Source organism: Amphiprion ocellaris, chromosome 3 (genome assembly GCF_022539595.1).
Source record: "Amphiprion ocellaris isolate individual 3 ecotype Okinawa chromosome 3, ASM2253959v1, whole genome shotgun sequence".
Lineage (NCBI taxonomy): Eukaryota > Metazoa > Chordata > Actinopteri > Pomacentridae > Amphiprion > Amphiprion ocellaris.
In genome coordinates, this window is record NC_072768.1 from 7,836,387 (window position 1) to 7,853,385 (window position 16,999).

A 16,999-nucleotide genomic window follows, 5' to 3' on the forward strand; every position below is an offset into this window, starting at 1 on the left:
ATCAGCTGCTCATCATATGACATGAAGGTTGTAAAACAGTGGGAGGCGGTGCACTCATTTGTCCCACACTGTCCTGATGGCAGCTAGCTTGTCTCTGCTGTCAAACTGGTCTGTCGTCTTGGCTATCAAACCGGAAGATCCTGGAAATTATGTGGAAGTTTTCAAAAGATATTGTTGCACGGAAAAGTTCTCTGCCAGCTTCTGCATCCCACAGGGTTTCTGTGGATTCTCCTTTAGACCTGAGAACTCCAGCAAGGATAAGAACCCCCAAAATAAGCATGTAAATGGGTTTGGTCTATCTCCCTCCACCTCTCTCCAAAAACATGTCTTCCTTCTAAATTAGTGCAATCCAGAATAATTTTCTGGATGGAATCAGTGATGAAAAGCTCAAAAGAAGACTTGATGTCCTCCACATGAGTAACTGCCATGGGTGTTGGCCCTGGTTGCATCCTTATCACCTTGGCAGCCATGCGGAGTGGCTCATTTCTTGCGCAAGAAGACCATTCAATTTTATCATTTACTGACATCTGTTTCTTCACTTGCTAGCTGCTGATGGGCTTGTTCTGGTCCTGGACTGGCTCCTGATAGACTGGTCCTGTGGCTCGTCTTTGTTTTGGAGCTGGCTGATGCTCACTCGCATTCTCTTCTTCAAAGTCACTGTCAGACCCTGACTTTTCAGAAATGTGATCCTCAGATTCTGAAACCTCTTCCTCTACGTCGTTATCAAATGCTTCCCTCTCTTCCAGAATCAGTTGCAAGGCCCTCTGAGCAGAGAATCTCTTGACCATCTTGATCAGTTGTAATAAGGAACCACACTGGCAAAGCTGTATTTATTGTGTCCCGGCCCCAATTTGCAACTGGGATAGAGTGTGAGGACATAAAGATTTGTTCTTGCAGGACAGAAGGTGTTGGTGCTTGAATTTTGCAACAATGCTGCAACTTTGTGTGGGAACAGCAGGATGGACAATTCCAATGTTGTCTCTCTCTCTCACACACACACACACATACACACACACACACACACACACACACACAGAGTGAAGTGTGAAGGTACACAGAACCTAAAATTTCCACACTTTCATTGGCCTCGGGTCTGGTAGACCCGAACGTCCTGTATGTAATATAAATGTGTAGGGGGGGTGTACGGTGCGCGGTCATTGAAAATGAGTTGTGACATATGTTCTTCACAAGAAATGAGCCAAGGCCAATGAATCCGAGTTTGAAATAAAAAATTATCGGATTACTTTTCTTTGATACAAAAATGAAAACGGGTCCCACACACCGGAACACCATACAAGGGTTCAGATGTTTCTGAGGACTTCTGATCTAATCGATCCAAATTACCTCAATAAAAAACAACAAAAGGTCTGCACCCTTATTTTACTTTTCTCCAGCTGAGGTCTGCAGCCTGTGGACTGAGCAGATATCCTCCTCCTCCCCCTCCTCCTCTTCCTCCCCTTCCTCCTCCTCCTCTTCCTCCTCCTCTTCCTCCTCCTCCTCTTCCTCCTCCCCTTTCTGCAGCGAAGAAAAGACCGCGGCTCTGTGTGAGGACAGTCAACGCCTCATTTCAGACACTTCTACAGCAACGAAGGGGAATATTTCTTCTCTCCCGTTTTTTTTTTTTTTTCTCGAGGAAACTCCGGGAAAATAACCTTAACATGGACTAATGGAACTAAGAGGAGCTTAGTTGACCGCTGCAGCCACAGTTCGTCGTGGAAAAGTAAGTTTTTGGGCGGTTTGTGGCCACGTGTGTGGAACAGTTCCTCATTCTGCTGCAGATTGTGATGCGTTCAGGAGCGTTGGCCGTGTTTTGCAGACGTGTCTATACATTCCTGTACATTAAATTTAAAATAAAAAAAGGAAATAGTGAGGTATGCATATTCAGTATAACTGGTATTTTCCCTCAAAAACTGCTGTTTTGGCTCCTTAACCTCCTACGACAACATATATCCGGAAATCTTTTTTTTTTTTCAAAGCGAGCGTATTGTTTATAATAAAAATAATAGCAATAATATTAACATTAATCCCAACAATAATAATAACAATATAAATATAGTATAAAATATAATAAACATAATCAGTTGTTGGATACTATGCAATTATTTGATCACAAATAACTCTAAGAAATCTAAACTGCAGCCCAACCAAAGCTCAGGTCTCAGGAGGTTAAAGACGTCTTCGCTTAAAACAGACGTTTTTTTGTTGTTGTTGACATTGAGATGAATTTGTACAATCTGCATCCCACATGTGGTAGAACTAGTACTTATGTATAGTTTGTAGTTTATTTTTCTCACATGTTTGCACCCCTTTGCTGCTGTAACTGCAGATTTCCCCCGTGGGATGATTAAATGTTCATGTTCTCATGGTAGTCGTGGGAGCTTCAGTAAAAAGCTTCACCTTTAGGTTCTTGAAGAGATTTCATCTTTCATTTAAGAAGCTTGTTCACTTTAAACTGACTTATTGGGAGTTTCTGATGTTTATCCTCCTGAGACTCTGTTGTTTTGTGTGCATTTTTAATTTTCTCTTGCTATTTGGGACTGGTAGAGTCTAATAAGTACATAAACTACTTGGAATAGGAAGTTTTTGAAACAAAAAATGCTGTCCTCATATGAAGACAATGGTTTTATTTATTTTATGACAATAAATTCACTAGTGTGCAAAATTGTTTTAAACTGTTTATTTTAATGCCTAAACTTTGCTATACAAGAACAAAATGCAAGCAATGCAACATTTGTTAAACTTTGTGTAACTTTTTTGAATTTTCCTTGCTTCATTTTACAACTAGGAACTACTTGTTGATTCCTCGTCGCTCCTGGGTGACACTGGAAACCTGAACATACCAGTGAGTCAGTGCAGGCAGCAACGCATACCATATTTCATGCAAAAATGTTTCACTTGAAAGTAGGAACTAGGACAAAGAATGTCCTTTTGGTCTGTAGGAACAGTTTGTCATACTTATGACTTGTATGAAATGCTGAATAACAGCTGCGCTCATTCTGCAAAGAACCACATTGTGTACATTTTCTTACTCTGGCTAAAATATGTGAAATTTTTATGCCATATTAAACTACAAGCTCCCCATCAGTCAGTCATTAAAGGAAAAAATGTCTTGGATGAAAGGCGGAGCAGCTTGAAGAACTTGAAGGAGAAGCTTTTTACTGAAGCTCCCAGGATTACCAAGACCTGGATAAGTGAGAATAAGATAAGATAAGATAAGCCATAAATCATCCCACAGTGGATAAACCTGCAGTTTTACAGCAGCAAACATGTGAGGAACATCTGTAAAAAATAAATAAAAATATCCACAAAATGTACATAAGCACTGGCTCTTCCACATGTGGATGTTCAGATTGTAGAAATTACCAACAATATTGCACAGATTCCTTCAGAAGCAGAAATACTGATAAAGAAGTGCTCCTCTAATCTGTAGATATATTCGATGTACAGCTGAGCAGCTTAATCTGATTAATTTAAAATAAAACTATGATGCTGCAAAAATGCAAAATTTAAAAAAGGGGATTCTTACTTCACCACTTATTTGGATGAATGCATTTTTGTTTATTATATATAAGAATGCTCTCAAATTCTGATGCATGCTTTGCTTTAACAGCAACACGTGTTACATACTGTATACAGAAATGATTCTGTCTTAATGGTTTGCAAATATTTTAGAATTGATCCTACTTCCAGATTGCCTCAGTTTACCCTCCAACTTTACTCTACATTTCTAAGAAAGTCTAGAAATATAGAGTATTCCCCTCTCACTTTGAAGTATTTTCCTCTAAATTCAACAATGCCTCTACTGTTTGTAGGCTCCATTATCAAGTCACAGCTGGAGATTACACCTGACCCTTTGTTGTCTGCTAGATGCTTCGTCACCTTTGTTCAGTTTAGTATTAAAACCACCATCAGCTGCTCATCGCTGTAGTATTTACGTACTGTCCTGTCTCTACCTTTTTACCATCTGTTTAAAATGTTCTGGGTAGGCTCACCTTCCCAAACTCACACACTGTGTCTGCAGTCTTTGCATGTAAAGAGTATTTCAATAGATGAGTTTTTAGTCAGCTGAACATCAAAAATGACACCTAGGGTCTTCATGTACATTATCAAGATTCGAGATTCAGTTCAAGAGTTTTTATTCATCATATACTCGTAAGTGACAGGGAAATGTGACTGTTTCTGGAGGCTGTGTAAAAAGCATAAGATATCATAAAACAACATTACTGAAAAATCAGAAAGTCACAACACCTTAAATAGTAAGGAGGTAGAGATTGTAAAGCTAAAGTGCAGTTTAAATTTATGCAGGAGTGCAGTATGTTTATGTACATGATCCAGTGTGATGTCGCTCATACAGGAGGAGCTCTGATTTAGAATTTGACCTCAGTTTAGTGTCAGTAGTCCTGACAGCATGAGGAGAAAAGTTTTTCCTGAGTCTCTCTCTGTTCACCTTGAACAGGCGCCAGTAGACCGTCTGTAGCTGGTGTGGTGGATGCTTCCATAATCCTGCTAAGATAAGATTAGGCCCAAACTAATAACATGACTGATTTTAACAGAATAAAACACTTGAACAGACCCTCTTGGCATCAGAAAACTGCTTGCAAAGGACCAGTTTGTGCCCTCTGGTGGTCAGAGTGGAAATTGCAACCAATCGTCAAATTTCATCTTTACTCCTTTTTACTCTTGATTATTTTCTTTGTTTATGCACTTCACCTTTATGCAGCTCAGAGAATACTCAGAATATTGCTCATGTGGCTGGGAATGTTTTCTGAAGCAGGTTTTTGTTTTTTAGTCAGCTTCATGCAAGATTGGAGCATATTAAGGCTGTAAAATGGGAATCTTCACCAAGGCTAAATGGGTTCAGACTTTCACCACACGATTTGTAGAAGTAGGTTTTACTGGATCATTATTTAAGGAATAATACACTGCATTATTATTTTTATTATCTCCCCTAATATCATGGGGAGACCATGTAAACTCCACGCATGAAGATCCCAGGCTGGGAATCGAACCCAAGATTCAGCAGCAACATTACAAAACAAAACTGAGGCAGGGTCTTCCTCACGTCAATAAGAGTGGTGACCCGCAGAATTGAAAGCAATCTCCACAGCCTTCCATTTATTTGTAGACTTTAAAATTTAGTCGTTTCTTTTTGCTGAGACCCAAACATGGTTTTAAGCCAAAGCAAATCACTGCATCGCTATCCAGGAGTCCTTTTAGTGGAGAATAGTCGATGTAAGCTGGTGGAGTCACGTCTTCATGGAAAAAATGTACAGGCAGAAATTCACACATATTCCTGATCCTCATGATTTACCGAGTAACAAACGCCTGTGTCCATATGTGCAGCTGCTGCAAACCATCATTCCTTAAAATGTTGCTGGACTCATGTCTGCTTGGCAGAAACTTTATTCTCCCCAGCTGTTGGAAGGAATACCATAGGTCAGTCTGTTGGACAGCACTTCATTTCAAAGGACTTTGGAGGCTTCCTAAATTTTACCCCATGAACCTGAGTTCTTCTGAGCCTCGACAAAGAAGTCACGTAAACCTCACATTGTCAGTTTAGTTTGGACAACAGACCAGCAACAAATACGAAAGTAACAGTAATGAAGATTTGACCCGCTGGTAGCTTCTAAAGAGACTCCTTGCATACACCACATCCTTCAATTACGTTTTATTGTCATCTTGCTAGCAAGATTTAGAAATTAGATACTGATACACAAGAGCCTATAAGTAAGATAGTGTAGATGGTAGCGTGCAGGCCAAATTATGTAAAATTTGATTGATGGTATGACTGTAACGCTTTTATTCATGCATTTTAATCAATAGGTAGGTCTTTAGGTGGAAAAAAAACTTGATTGAAGTGAGAGTCTAAGCCATTTCTTTTGTATTGAAGAATATTTTCTTACTGTCTTGTGTCATAAACAGGGAGAAAGGGGAAAAAATTGCACCTTTTGTCTGATTTTATTTAAAAAAACAAACAAAAAAAAAGCCAAGCAGTATTGATTAAGTAACAGTAATGAAGATTTGACCTAATTTTACCTGCTGGTAGCTTTGAAACCGACACCTTGCATACAACTCATCCTTAAGTTGCATTTTATTGTCATCTTGCTAGCTTCAACCCAGATATGGAATCTAAAAAATGACAATAATCAAAAGTATGATCGACATTAATTTCGAGCCTTAAGCTTGTAGTGAAAACATTCAGTGCCACTTATTACTGTGACCTTTCAGTAACCTTTTCCTCAAAGCTGTTTACATGTGGCCTGTCTGTAAGATTTTAAATTTGCGTTGACCTTTTGTACTATAATCTAGATCCAGCCGCAAACCTGAGCTGCATGCTTTTTTCCTCTATAAATGATTAACTATAATTGTACTATGAAAGGAAGCTTTTTTCCTCTTGTGTTTGCCTGCAGGCTGCACAGCACGGGGTCACAGAGATAACTAGACAGATGGACAGGAAGGATAGATCACAATGGTCATGACAGCCATTTTTTTATTATTAACAATGTTGTCTTTAAAGTATTGATGACTTTTGACAAGGCTTCACAATTCATCAGAAGACATCAGTAGAAATTAGTCACACTGGATTGGTCAAACAAGGAGGAGATGCCACAGAGTGTCCAGGATAAAAGCAGGTTCACTGGAAGCTCAAGTTAGTTTGTTCACAGGAGCAGCCAAGGTTTGTTGCTGTCTCAATCTCCAGTCATCTTCATTGATCGGACCCCGCTGAATCTTTTTTTTCTATTTAGGTGATCAGAGTCTTGCAGTTGCAAAAGCTACTATAGGTGCTCCGTATACTGTACACGAGATGGGGCAGTTTCTAGGATCATTATTAGTTTTGAAATACGGAATAAGCTTCCCCGAAGTTACGTCACACAATTGAAGATTTCTCTAGTTTGTCTGTTAATGCATCTGCATGCGGTTGAGACTTGTGCCGTGTTGAAAGTGATACGGAAATGTCACAGGGTCTGACTTAGTAAGATAGTGTTTGTGACTTTTTTGGAAGAGGGACCAGGTTGCTTATTCAGACGTGAAGCTGATTACAGCAGATTAATGGGAAGAATGGCATGTCTGAAAGGGGCTAAAGAGTGTGCCATATCCAGGGGAGACAAGTTTCAGTCATTGATGGGAATAGATATCTTTTGGTATACAGTATGTCGTCCTATTTCCCCTGTGAAGGAAGACCGCCAAATCCTTTCCTGAGGAACTGGCTCTTCTGTGTTGAAGTGGCTCAACCAGAAGACCCAATTCCTCAGGACAGGATTCGGCGGTCTTCCTTCACCTCAAGGATGAGGGACACTCATTTCAGGACACCAATGTTCAGATTTTGGACAGGGAGGACAGATGGTTTGAGAGAGATGTGAAAGAAGCCATCCATGTCCAAGTGGAGAAGCCATCTTTGAACAGGGGGGGGTGGTCTGCGACATCATCTTTCGCCGATTTACAATCAGGTCCTTTCAAAACTCCCCAAAAGAACTACTCAGCAGAATGACTCATGTGAAGTGGCTCATGCTAATGACCACCATTAGCGTACGAGGGCTCGGTGAAACTCACATTTCAACGACCCCCTTTGTCACTCCCTGGCTCCCAACGACCATTGTTGAGGAACCAGACGGGCCTTGGCAATGGTCGTCGGAATGTGAATAACACTGACCACACCTCACAGAGGTTATAAGCCGAGGCAACATCAACCACCACCAGAACTGAAGAAGCCTCTTGGATGAGAGGTGAAACATCTTCAAGGAATCTTCTTAAAGTCCAGTTGGATTGATTTAAACAACTTTGGATACTGTGTAGTTATTGTTTTGCGTGTTGTGCAGTTGATTGTTCAGCAGTGTATTCAAGGTTCCTTTCTTCCATTCATTCTTCTGTTCTTTAGAAATAGGTCCTTTGTTATTTAAAAACTCAACCTTCCTCTTCAACAGAGGATAATGTTGCATGAATTTCATAGCAAGTGTTTCTCCATTCTTCAGAATCAATTTTCTTCAGCTGTTCTTTCTAGAAGGGGTTCTGTTGGTTCACTGGTCTCTTTACTTGGCTGGGGTGTAGCTTTTACTTTGGATTCTGTGGAATCTGTTGTATGGTTTTGGCAGCATCCCTTGGTTCGTCATCATGCTGGTATTTTTCCTTTCAGCCAAAAAGAAGAGACTTGTCTTATTGCATTGTAATGGTTACACTTCTAAGCAGACACAATACACAAAATTTCAATTTGAGAAAATATTTCTTCTTCTTCTCCCAGTATCTTTTAATACATTCTGGGGTTAAACTGATGCGATGCAACTGTAACCCATCACCTTTTGTCAGCCTCCAGCTGTTTGTTTGACACATAGTTCTCCTTGATAATATGCTTCAAGACAGCCTCGTATGCCTGTTTTAAAAATAGCACTGTGGCGATGTGGTGAAACACAAGGTCACTTTAGCTATTTTTTCATTAATAATGTATTTTTCCAAGACACTGTTTATCGAGGTTGAAGTTATGTAATGTCCTTTGCATTGTCTGAGCTTTCACAGAAACTCAGATTCCTATCGATTACATCATGACAAAAAATTAATCATGACACTCGGGGATGTGCCTGAGAGTGTTGGACTTTAAGAAGTGTAATGTAAAGTGTGTTGCACCGTTCAATATTTTGGTATCCCTTTCTTTCAGGAACGCAACATCTTCATCCTGCCGCAAGGCTTAAGGGACGGCAAAAATGCAGTCTTGTGCATTTATGAATGGGCAACACCAGCAGGCTGGACCACTGACACAACCCTCACAAGCAGCGCCTAATCTTACTCACAATGTGATGAGAAATCAACTAAGCGGGACTGCAAATAACGCATACTTGGGAGTACAGCCACCACAGAATGCTTGTTCCGCCTTGCAGAATGTAATTTACTCTAAGGGACAGACGTCATATTGGCAGCCCTCTACCAGACTTCATCAGGCAGTTTCTTCTGAGCAGAAAAGTAAAAAGAAAGTTAATTGTCCTTTAATTGAGAAGTTACTGACCAACCCATCAACTAACGGACTAAGTGAAAACCACTGTTGGCCAACTTCACATGGATTACAGGCTGCCACTCAGCAAAATTTTCATCAGAGTTCAGCAACCCAGAGTCAACTCAACAAGATGACGGCCAACACTACATACAACCACACAAACACATCATCTCATTGGAAACAGAAAGCTTTAGTTAATGAAGGGCATTCATTGAGGATTCAGGATGGCCAAGTGGTGTCTCATCTCCAACATAGCAACGTTCGGAATGGCTACTACCAAAATGCAAGTGGAGACTTGACAAATCCTGGTTCAGTGTACTCTACAACACCTACCTCAGTTGCACATGAACACATATCAGTGTCTGCTACTGCACACAACAGACAGACTGCTCAGGCTGCTCATAACCAGATTCACAGAAAAAACAACCCTCAGCTTGGATTCTCTCCTTCAACACCCCAAGCAGGTCATATTATGTCTCCTTGTCAGCCTCGTGGGAACAACAGCATTCCAACTCATTCCTCATCAAGGACACAAATGTTGTATGCGGCTCAAGGCAGCTCAGCTTGTAACAATGGGGGAAATTCCACCATCTCCAGTTACGCAAATTCATTTAACCAGTATGGAACCAAACATTATTTGACAAAAACAAATGAGCCTCCCTTAAATCCTGTTGTACATCCGCAAAAGTTAAGGCAAAATGTGAGTGCAGATGGTTCACATCTGTCATACACAACTGGCCACAATCGCCCTCCATCACACAGAAAGACACCTTACAAATGGCATATGTTTGTACCCAATGCCAACACGACAAAGATGCAACCTGTGCCTTCAGCTGTCTCTGAAAGTTGTAACTTGAATAACACCCAGTCCTTATCAGTCCACTCTGGACAGTCTTTGCCTGAAAGCTCTCAGAGTTTTATGTCAAGATCAGGGCAACTTCTAAATGAGCCACCTCAGCAAAACTCTGTGCCAAATGTCTTTTCTGTCGCCGCAGCAGGAGATGGACGTCTTTACAGCAAAGCAGACATTGCATATCTTCGTAACAATAACACAGCCTCCAAAGGGAATCCAATTGGGTCATTGAGTGGTGCATCTCAGCTGACGCAACTGCCCAAAGACATTTCACCACAAGGAAACAAGACCCAATCATCTGTCGTAAACAATCCGGAGCTACATGAAATGATGTCACAAAATGACGGCTCCATTCACTCTTTGCCTGGTCTCTGCAGCACAAGAGCCGTTGCTGTTGTTCAACTATTGTCGGAAAGCTGTCAGCACGCCATTTCCCTCTTTAACGCCACAACAAATGAATCCTCATGGAACCCTGATAAAGTGCTTGTTTCAGCAGATGTGGCAAAAAGCAGAAACTGTGAGAATTTGACGAAGGAATCTAATCTTTACCCAGACCACCCAAATCAATTGCAATCCAACAAATCTGACACCAGTTGTGCAGCATCATCTAATGATGGTGCTCTTTTGTCAAAGTCAGATTCAGGGCCTCAAAACTTGACACAAGGATCTGCACTGGATATTAGCATTGCAAAAACTACTAAAAATTCTGTACTTCAGAAAGTATCAGTAAGCCAAAACTGCTCTGAAGACCAAGGTGAGATTGTAAAATCTCCAACTGCACCTGTTTTAGAGCTTTCTTCACTCCCAACAACCCAGTGGACAGGTCATGCACTAACTGCATTAATAGAGAAGATTGAAAAAGCTCAGACTAAGACAGAGGATTTTACAGATGATGAATTTGTACGCAAAATATTACATTTGTTTTGGGAAGGCAGCTGCAAAAAAGTGATATCAGAGCTCAGGAAGGGGTGTCACAAGCTTTTAATAAGAGATGTTTGGGAGTTCTTCAACACACAAATGAAATCAGACGCTGTTATACTGTCGGAAGTAAAATGCAAATTTCGAGAGCAACTCAAAAATTACCATTTACTCAACCATGATGAAGTCTATTCAGAACTGCCTTACAAATCCTCGTGGTTGAATCTCAATGAGCAGCTCGATGACATAGACAAGGAGTTTGGCTTCCCGGTGACTTTGGTGTATCCTCCCCAGCTTGAGAGTGACAACCAGACGGATCAGGCGGAACCAGTCAACAGTATTCCTGAGCCAGTTGTGAGTGAACTGCCGGACAAAGTACTATTACCAACAGAGCCAGTCAACAGTATTGCTGAGCCAGTTGTGAGTGAGGTGCCGGACAAAGTACTATTACCAACAGAGCCAGTCAACAGTATTCCTGAACCAGTTGTGAGTGAGCTGCCGGACAAAGTACCGTTACCAACAGAGCCAGTCAACAGTATTCCTGAGCCAGTTGTGAGTGAACTGCCGGACAAAGTACTATTACCAACAGAGCCAGTCAACAGTATTCCTGAACCAGTTGTGAGTGAGCTGCCGAACAAAGTACCGTTACCAACAGAGCCAGTCAACAGTATTCCTGAGCCATTTGCGAGTGAGGTACCAGACAAAGTACTATTACCATCAGAGCTCGAACCTGTTGACTCAGGCAAAGAGAAACCTGCCCCCACTGTCAAAGCCCCCTCAACTCAAACTCCCTCCTTTAATGAAGCAGAAAGTTGTGACCCATGGTACTCATTTAGCATCCAAGTTATGCCTCCGGAAGAGGCTAAACATTTATTTGAACAAGAGCAAACTGAGATATCACAGAGCAAGGACACAGATTGTCAAGCAGAGAAGGTCATGAGTAGTTGTGTGGAGGCTGAGACTTCTAAGGATACAGATTCCACATTGTCAATACTGAAGAAAGATGCTTGTTATCCAATTGATCAAGTTTGCTGTATTGCAAGGCTGGTAGAAATAGTTACAGGGGAAAACACACCTTCTTCAAAATGCCAGTGCAGAAAACAAAGCAATGATGACAAACGTACCGACAAGACACCAGACAAGGACAAAGAGGAAGTGCCTAGAGACAATAGCCTGTTTGAGAATAGTTATTACAGAATATTTGACTTGATCACGGAAGAAGAAAATCCAAAGAAGGACACAGAGGACACTCATGACCAAATCACAATTTGTAGCTCTGAGCTTTGTGATGATGTCATTGAAATTATTGACTTAACTGATGATAAAGACAGACATGACTCAACTCGTGATCCGGGAAATATTTTTGAGATAAGCAATAGCCGCCAGTCAAGCTTTCTATCCATAACAGGCAACGAATATGAAGATCTCCCCAGCAGTGAAAATAAAATTCCCATCCAGATGCCAGAACTCACCACTGAGCTGTCAGAACCCAAGGAATATGAAGATCTCCCCAACAGTGAAAATGAAATTCCCATGGAGATGCCAAAACTTGTCGTTGAGCTGTCAGAACCCAAGGAATATGAAGATCTCCCCAACAGTGAAAATGAAATTCCCATGGAGATGCCAAAACTTGCCATTGAGCTGTCAGAACCCAAGGAATATGAAGATCTCCCCAACAGTGAAAATGAAATTCCCATCCAGATGCCAAAACTTACCATTGAGCTGTCAGAACCCGAGGACAAATGTGAACAAGAACAGCTGAAATCCATAGAAACGATGCAGTCGAGTGTGTCAATGTGTGATGACAGACAAACCAAAAGTACTGAGAGTGGCGATGGTAAACAGATATCAGACCATGAAAAGGGTTGTGCACAACCTCAGCTAAAATCTGCAGATGTGGCAGAATCATTCCTGGAAACCAAAGGACAAACTCAAACCAGTGCAACAGCTGACCTCCAAACGTCTACAAGCCACCACCCTGAACATGAAACTGCTGACAGAAAGCGAAAGAGACTAAGCAGCCATGATACATTTTCTCCTTTCCAAAAGAAATCAAAGAAATGTAAACTCTCTGTGGACCTGGACTCAGAGCATGCCTGTGATGGTGTTTCAAAATGTCAGAAGAATTTGGTCGATGCGACAGAAGCTCAGCCTTTAACCTCAAATGCTAAAACTGCAGAACTGGTACTGTTTGGTTCAGCACGGCAGGATAAATCTGCTATGACTGGTGCCAGAAAGAGCCATGTTTTACTTTCAAAGGGAGTGTCTTGTGAGAAACAGAGGCCACCAGAACTTCTGTCTGTGAATCTCAGCCCACTGAAGAGGAAGTCCAGCTTTGCTTTGCATGCAGGGGAACAGTCATTGAAACAGTGGATTTATGAAAAATGGAGAAGAAGTTTACCGCCAACTAAAATTCGGCACAGAAACAAACTGAAAAGACAGAAATGTTCGTCCGCCTCTGTTCCTAGCATAATCCTCAGGAGAAAGAACTCTGAAATGAGAGTTTGGAAGGCCAAGAAACCAAAACAGTACGATGGTCATGGAGGAAGTAACACTAAAAATGAAAGCAACAAGATCAGGCCTCTCCATGAAAACAGCATTTTGAAGTTCTGTGTATTACCCAACACCTTCGACTTCAAACATGGATCCGAGAAGAGGAAGGAATCCACGGATCCTGCTTCAGGTAAATATTGAGATACCACAGTGTTTCTAGTATTCCATGAAGTTGGTTGTCTTTTGAGAAACAAAATATATCAAACAAAGGCTTAGATTTTTAGACTTTCTGTCAAGTGTCCCCAAAACAACCCGCACGTCCTACAATACTCCGTGCCTGCTAAATGTCCACACATTTGAAACTTACATACTACTTTAAAACCCAAGTCCTGCAACACAAATCCTCTATTAACAGTGACTTAAAGAACTGACATAGAGAAGTGATTAGTGACAGAGCTGTATCAGTTTTCTCAATAGTTGACCGCTGGTCAGTTTTGCGTTTTCACTGCATGAATGTGTACTGTCTATGGTTTGTATAAGGTAATCAACAAATCATTAGAATTTGAAAAATTACATTGCAAGTGTAGAGGGAAAAACTCAACCTTATTGTCATCTGACCTAAGTTGTTGATGTTTGAGTGATAGTGTTCACCCCTGGAGGCTCAGGCTTGCCCAGGAGTGATTCAACAGATGAGATCTCTTTTCTTAGCTTTCTAGATATCGTGCCCTTTATATAATGTAAGCACAACATTAGGAGTCAGTCTGAGACTTAACACCAGACTGATGACAGACTCTTAATTTAGAAAGAATTCAGAGTCAAGTCCCAATTTGGAATTGGTCCAGCCATTCAGAAGTAAATATAGATGGCATTGGGGGTGAAATGTCTTACCTGCTAATCACAAACACACACACAAAACATTAGGTAAACAACACCAGGAAATTAGCTGTAGATCCAATGAGTCGTACATTCAAGTGTTAATCATGTTCGTTTTAAGGTTCCTTTGACATTCTTCAGTACAATGGCAGCTGACTACTCCACAATTTACATGAGAAAAAGCCTGACCTCTTTTTTCAGACAAGCCAGATCATGCTAAAGAAGAGAACCAGCACTCCAATAGAATCATCTTAAAGATCAAAGGTAACAAATAAAACACATAAATTCCTCTTGTTTTTTAGATTGCTAGTATTTGGCCATTGGCTCCAGTTTTAATTCTAATTATTGTGAATGTGTTGTATCGTAGGTACATGGTATCCAAATCCTGAGAAAAAGTACAAACCAATATGTCCATCTCCTGTTCCAAAGACCTCCAGCCTCTTTCATGAGTTTAAAAAGAAATACATAAAGAAGACATCATCAACGGATGAATAGCATGACTGACTTTGCTGTCTTTTCTCAGGAAAGTTCATCTGAGACATTAATTTCCACGATTGTTGCTTTACATAAAATGTCTAATAGTATCTGTAGTAGTTTACATGCCTGTGAAGATTGTACAGAAACTTTTTCAATGCAAAATGTATATATTTTAGCAATGTATTTATATTTTTATACTTTGATACATTATCAATATTTTTTTAATCTTTTCATTTAAACGAATGTTTTTGGAATTTTATGCACTTTGTCACTGTCAATACACAGCCTTTTAATACAGATATCAAACACTGCTTTTGAGCTACTAGAAGCCATCATTTTGTGACAGAATTTTTTTGTTTGTTTTTTGTTGAGATTTTGGCCCAAAAAAAAAATAGCCATGCAGTATTGTTTAGACAATGCATTGGTAAAGGTTACCATCGCCTCATGCATTGAGCTGCATTTATGTCTCACTCAGGGAATAAAGGAGTTAAAGGGACTCAGCTGAAGACAATATTAAGCTTTCCCCTCCGCCCCTTAAAGCCTTTTAACATTGAGTTACAACACCTTGATGCATTTGAAGATTACCGCCAAACCTAGGAGGGCTGTGAAGAAAACATTATTGTTTACTTTTCAAATGTCTGTATTACTGATGTGTAAATAAATTCACCAGTTTTTAGTTTGTGTACAGTTGTGAGGTGTTGTTAATACTAAAGCACAGATGCAGAAACAAGTATGTGACACTATTTTTGGTTTGTTACTGTTGCTGCTGTTGCTGATCTTTTCAGCTTTGTTTGTACCTTTTTTAAAGTGTAAAGTTAGCACTGAGGAGTTGCACATTCCTTCTTAGAACACAATGTTCGAGGTTATGACGAAGACATTAAAACATTGTTTAACTGTTAAATATAACATTGTAGTGACCAAAAACACTGGGAATGTACATTGATGACTCAGTCTTTGTTGCTGTAATTTGCCTTTTCAGTTTGTCATGTACCAAAACTGACACATTTTACATACATTATTACATAATGTCAAATCTGTTTTGCACTGACACACAAGTGGAATCTTAATCTGGTTTAAACTATTGTGCTAATCCTGAGATGAGATATGGCAGCTATACAGTTTTGAATTTGGACCCAGAAGTTGTTTTTTAAGTTGCTGTGACATGTATTCCAGACAGCACAGGAATAAACTCCATACTGCTGCTGTAGTGTAATATTTTTTAGGTACGAAGTGCTAAAAGTAAAAGATTATTTATGTCAAAAGAATAGACTTAAAACGTGTGTGAAATACATAGTGATGAATATTCTAGTGATCATTTCTGTGTTGATAGTATTGTGTGTGTGTGTGTGTGTCTGTGAAGGAAGGAAAAAAGGGTCTTGAAGGTGTGTGTGTGTCCTCCAGACACACACAGCTGGAAGATTATAAAGTATAACATGTATTTTTTGTGTGTAGACAAGTCATGTGCTATTTAGAAAAATTAAATATGGTACTTAAAACATAATGGTGTAAACTTAAGGCAATACAACTTGTAAAAAGTGTATTGGAAACATCAACACACAATGGTGGAAAAGATGAAGACTGTAATAAAAAAAGATAGTAGGGGTGAGTACAGGGCAAGTCTGAACATGTCTGGGCATGTTCTCGATAAAGTATGACCTAATGATGAAATATGATGACAATACAATACAATACAATAACTTTATTACAAGGTCTGAACAACAGATTTAGAAAAATACAATGGCGTCAAAGCGATCTGTTAAATAATACGTTCTATAGGCGTGGAAAAAATGACCAACTCTGACAGCATAAAAGACGATGTACAGCTCAGTTATTTCAGTATTTCTTGCAGCGCCAGCCACTGCTAAAAACTGCTCTGAGGTTTTTTGTTGACAATAAACTCTGCTGTCTCTGAATGCTGACTTCTCCTGGTGATTTTTTTGAAGATCCTTGTAGCATCTGATTTTGGGATTTATTCTTTTATTAGATGTGTTGCTGGCTTGATACCGACTTACAATTTTCTCTAGTATGCCAAATAAGAGTTGTGCTGATCTGGGAATAAATAAGATGTATTCAAGCATCAGTCCAGGGTCTGAAGGACTGAACACATGAAGATTAAACCAGATCAGATAGACAGAATGCAGCAACTTAGACCCCCACACACTCAGTCACAGGACGCTCTGAGTTGTTATGTATGAAACTGATGCCACTTGTGACAGGAATTGCATCAACAGGAAAGTGAACATCGTATGACAGGATACTGAGTCAACAAGAAACTGCCATAGGGGGAAGTTACAGCTAGATATATGAGTCAGGCAGGGAGGTTCTCTTCCACAGGGCATTGACTGATTGAAGGAATCGTGTGCCGAGAGTCAGGGGCCTGTGCACAACGAAGGGAGAACTAAGTC

At 40.2% G+C, this 16,999-nt stretch overlaps 1 protein-coding gene across 3 annotated transcripts; it reads left to right on the forward strand.

The window, feature by feature from the left end:
- Nucleotides 1-1,542: 1,542 nt before the first annotated feature.
- On the forward strand, nt 1,543-16,507 carry si:ch211-106e7.2 (uncharacterized). Of its 3 annotated transcripts, none has more exons than XR_008601170.1 (4): nt 1,543-1,720; nt 8,648-13,434; nt 14,239-14,381; nt 14,485-14,538. XR_008601170.1 is itself a non-coding variant. In XM_023262412.3 (4 exons), exons 2-4 carry the CDS (start codon nt 8,694-8,696, stop codon nt 14,610-14,612), a joined length of 4,932 nt encoding a protein of 1,643 aa, XP_023118180.2. In that variant the 5' UTR covers nt 1,544-1,720; nt 8,648-8,693; the 3' UTR covers nt 14,613-16,507. The 3 variants fall into 3 exon arrangements, 1 of the variants encoding a protein (XP_023118180.2); XR_008601171.1 differs by having other exon boundaries at nt 1,544-1,720; nt 14,301-14,381; XM_023262412.3 differs by having other exon boundaries at nt 1,544-1,720; nt 14,319-14,381; nt 14,485-16,507.
- The last annotated feature ends 492 nt before the right edge of the window (nt 16,508-16,999 follow it).

What these genes read in the sequence shown, in the direction of transcription:
- si:ch211-106e7.2 (XM_023262412.3), top strand. Translation starts at nt 8,694, where the DNA reads ATGCAGTCTTGTGCATTTATGAATGGGCAACACCAGCAGGCTGGACCA. An exon ending in ATCCACGGATCCTGCTTCAG is followed by an intron (nt 13,435 to 14,318) that starts GTAAATATTGAG and finishes CTCTTTTTTCAG; the next exon opens with ACAAGCCAGATCATGCTAAA. An exon ending in AATCATCTTAAAGATCAAAG is followed by an intron (nt 14,382 to 14,484) that starts GTAACAAATAAA and finishes GTTGTATCGTAG; the next exon opens with GTACATGGTATCCAAATCCT.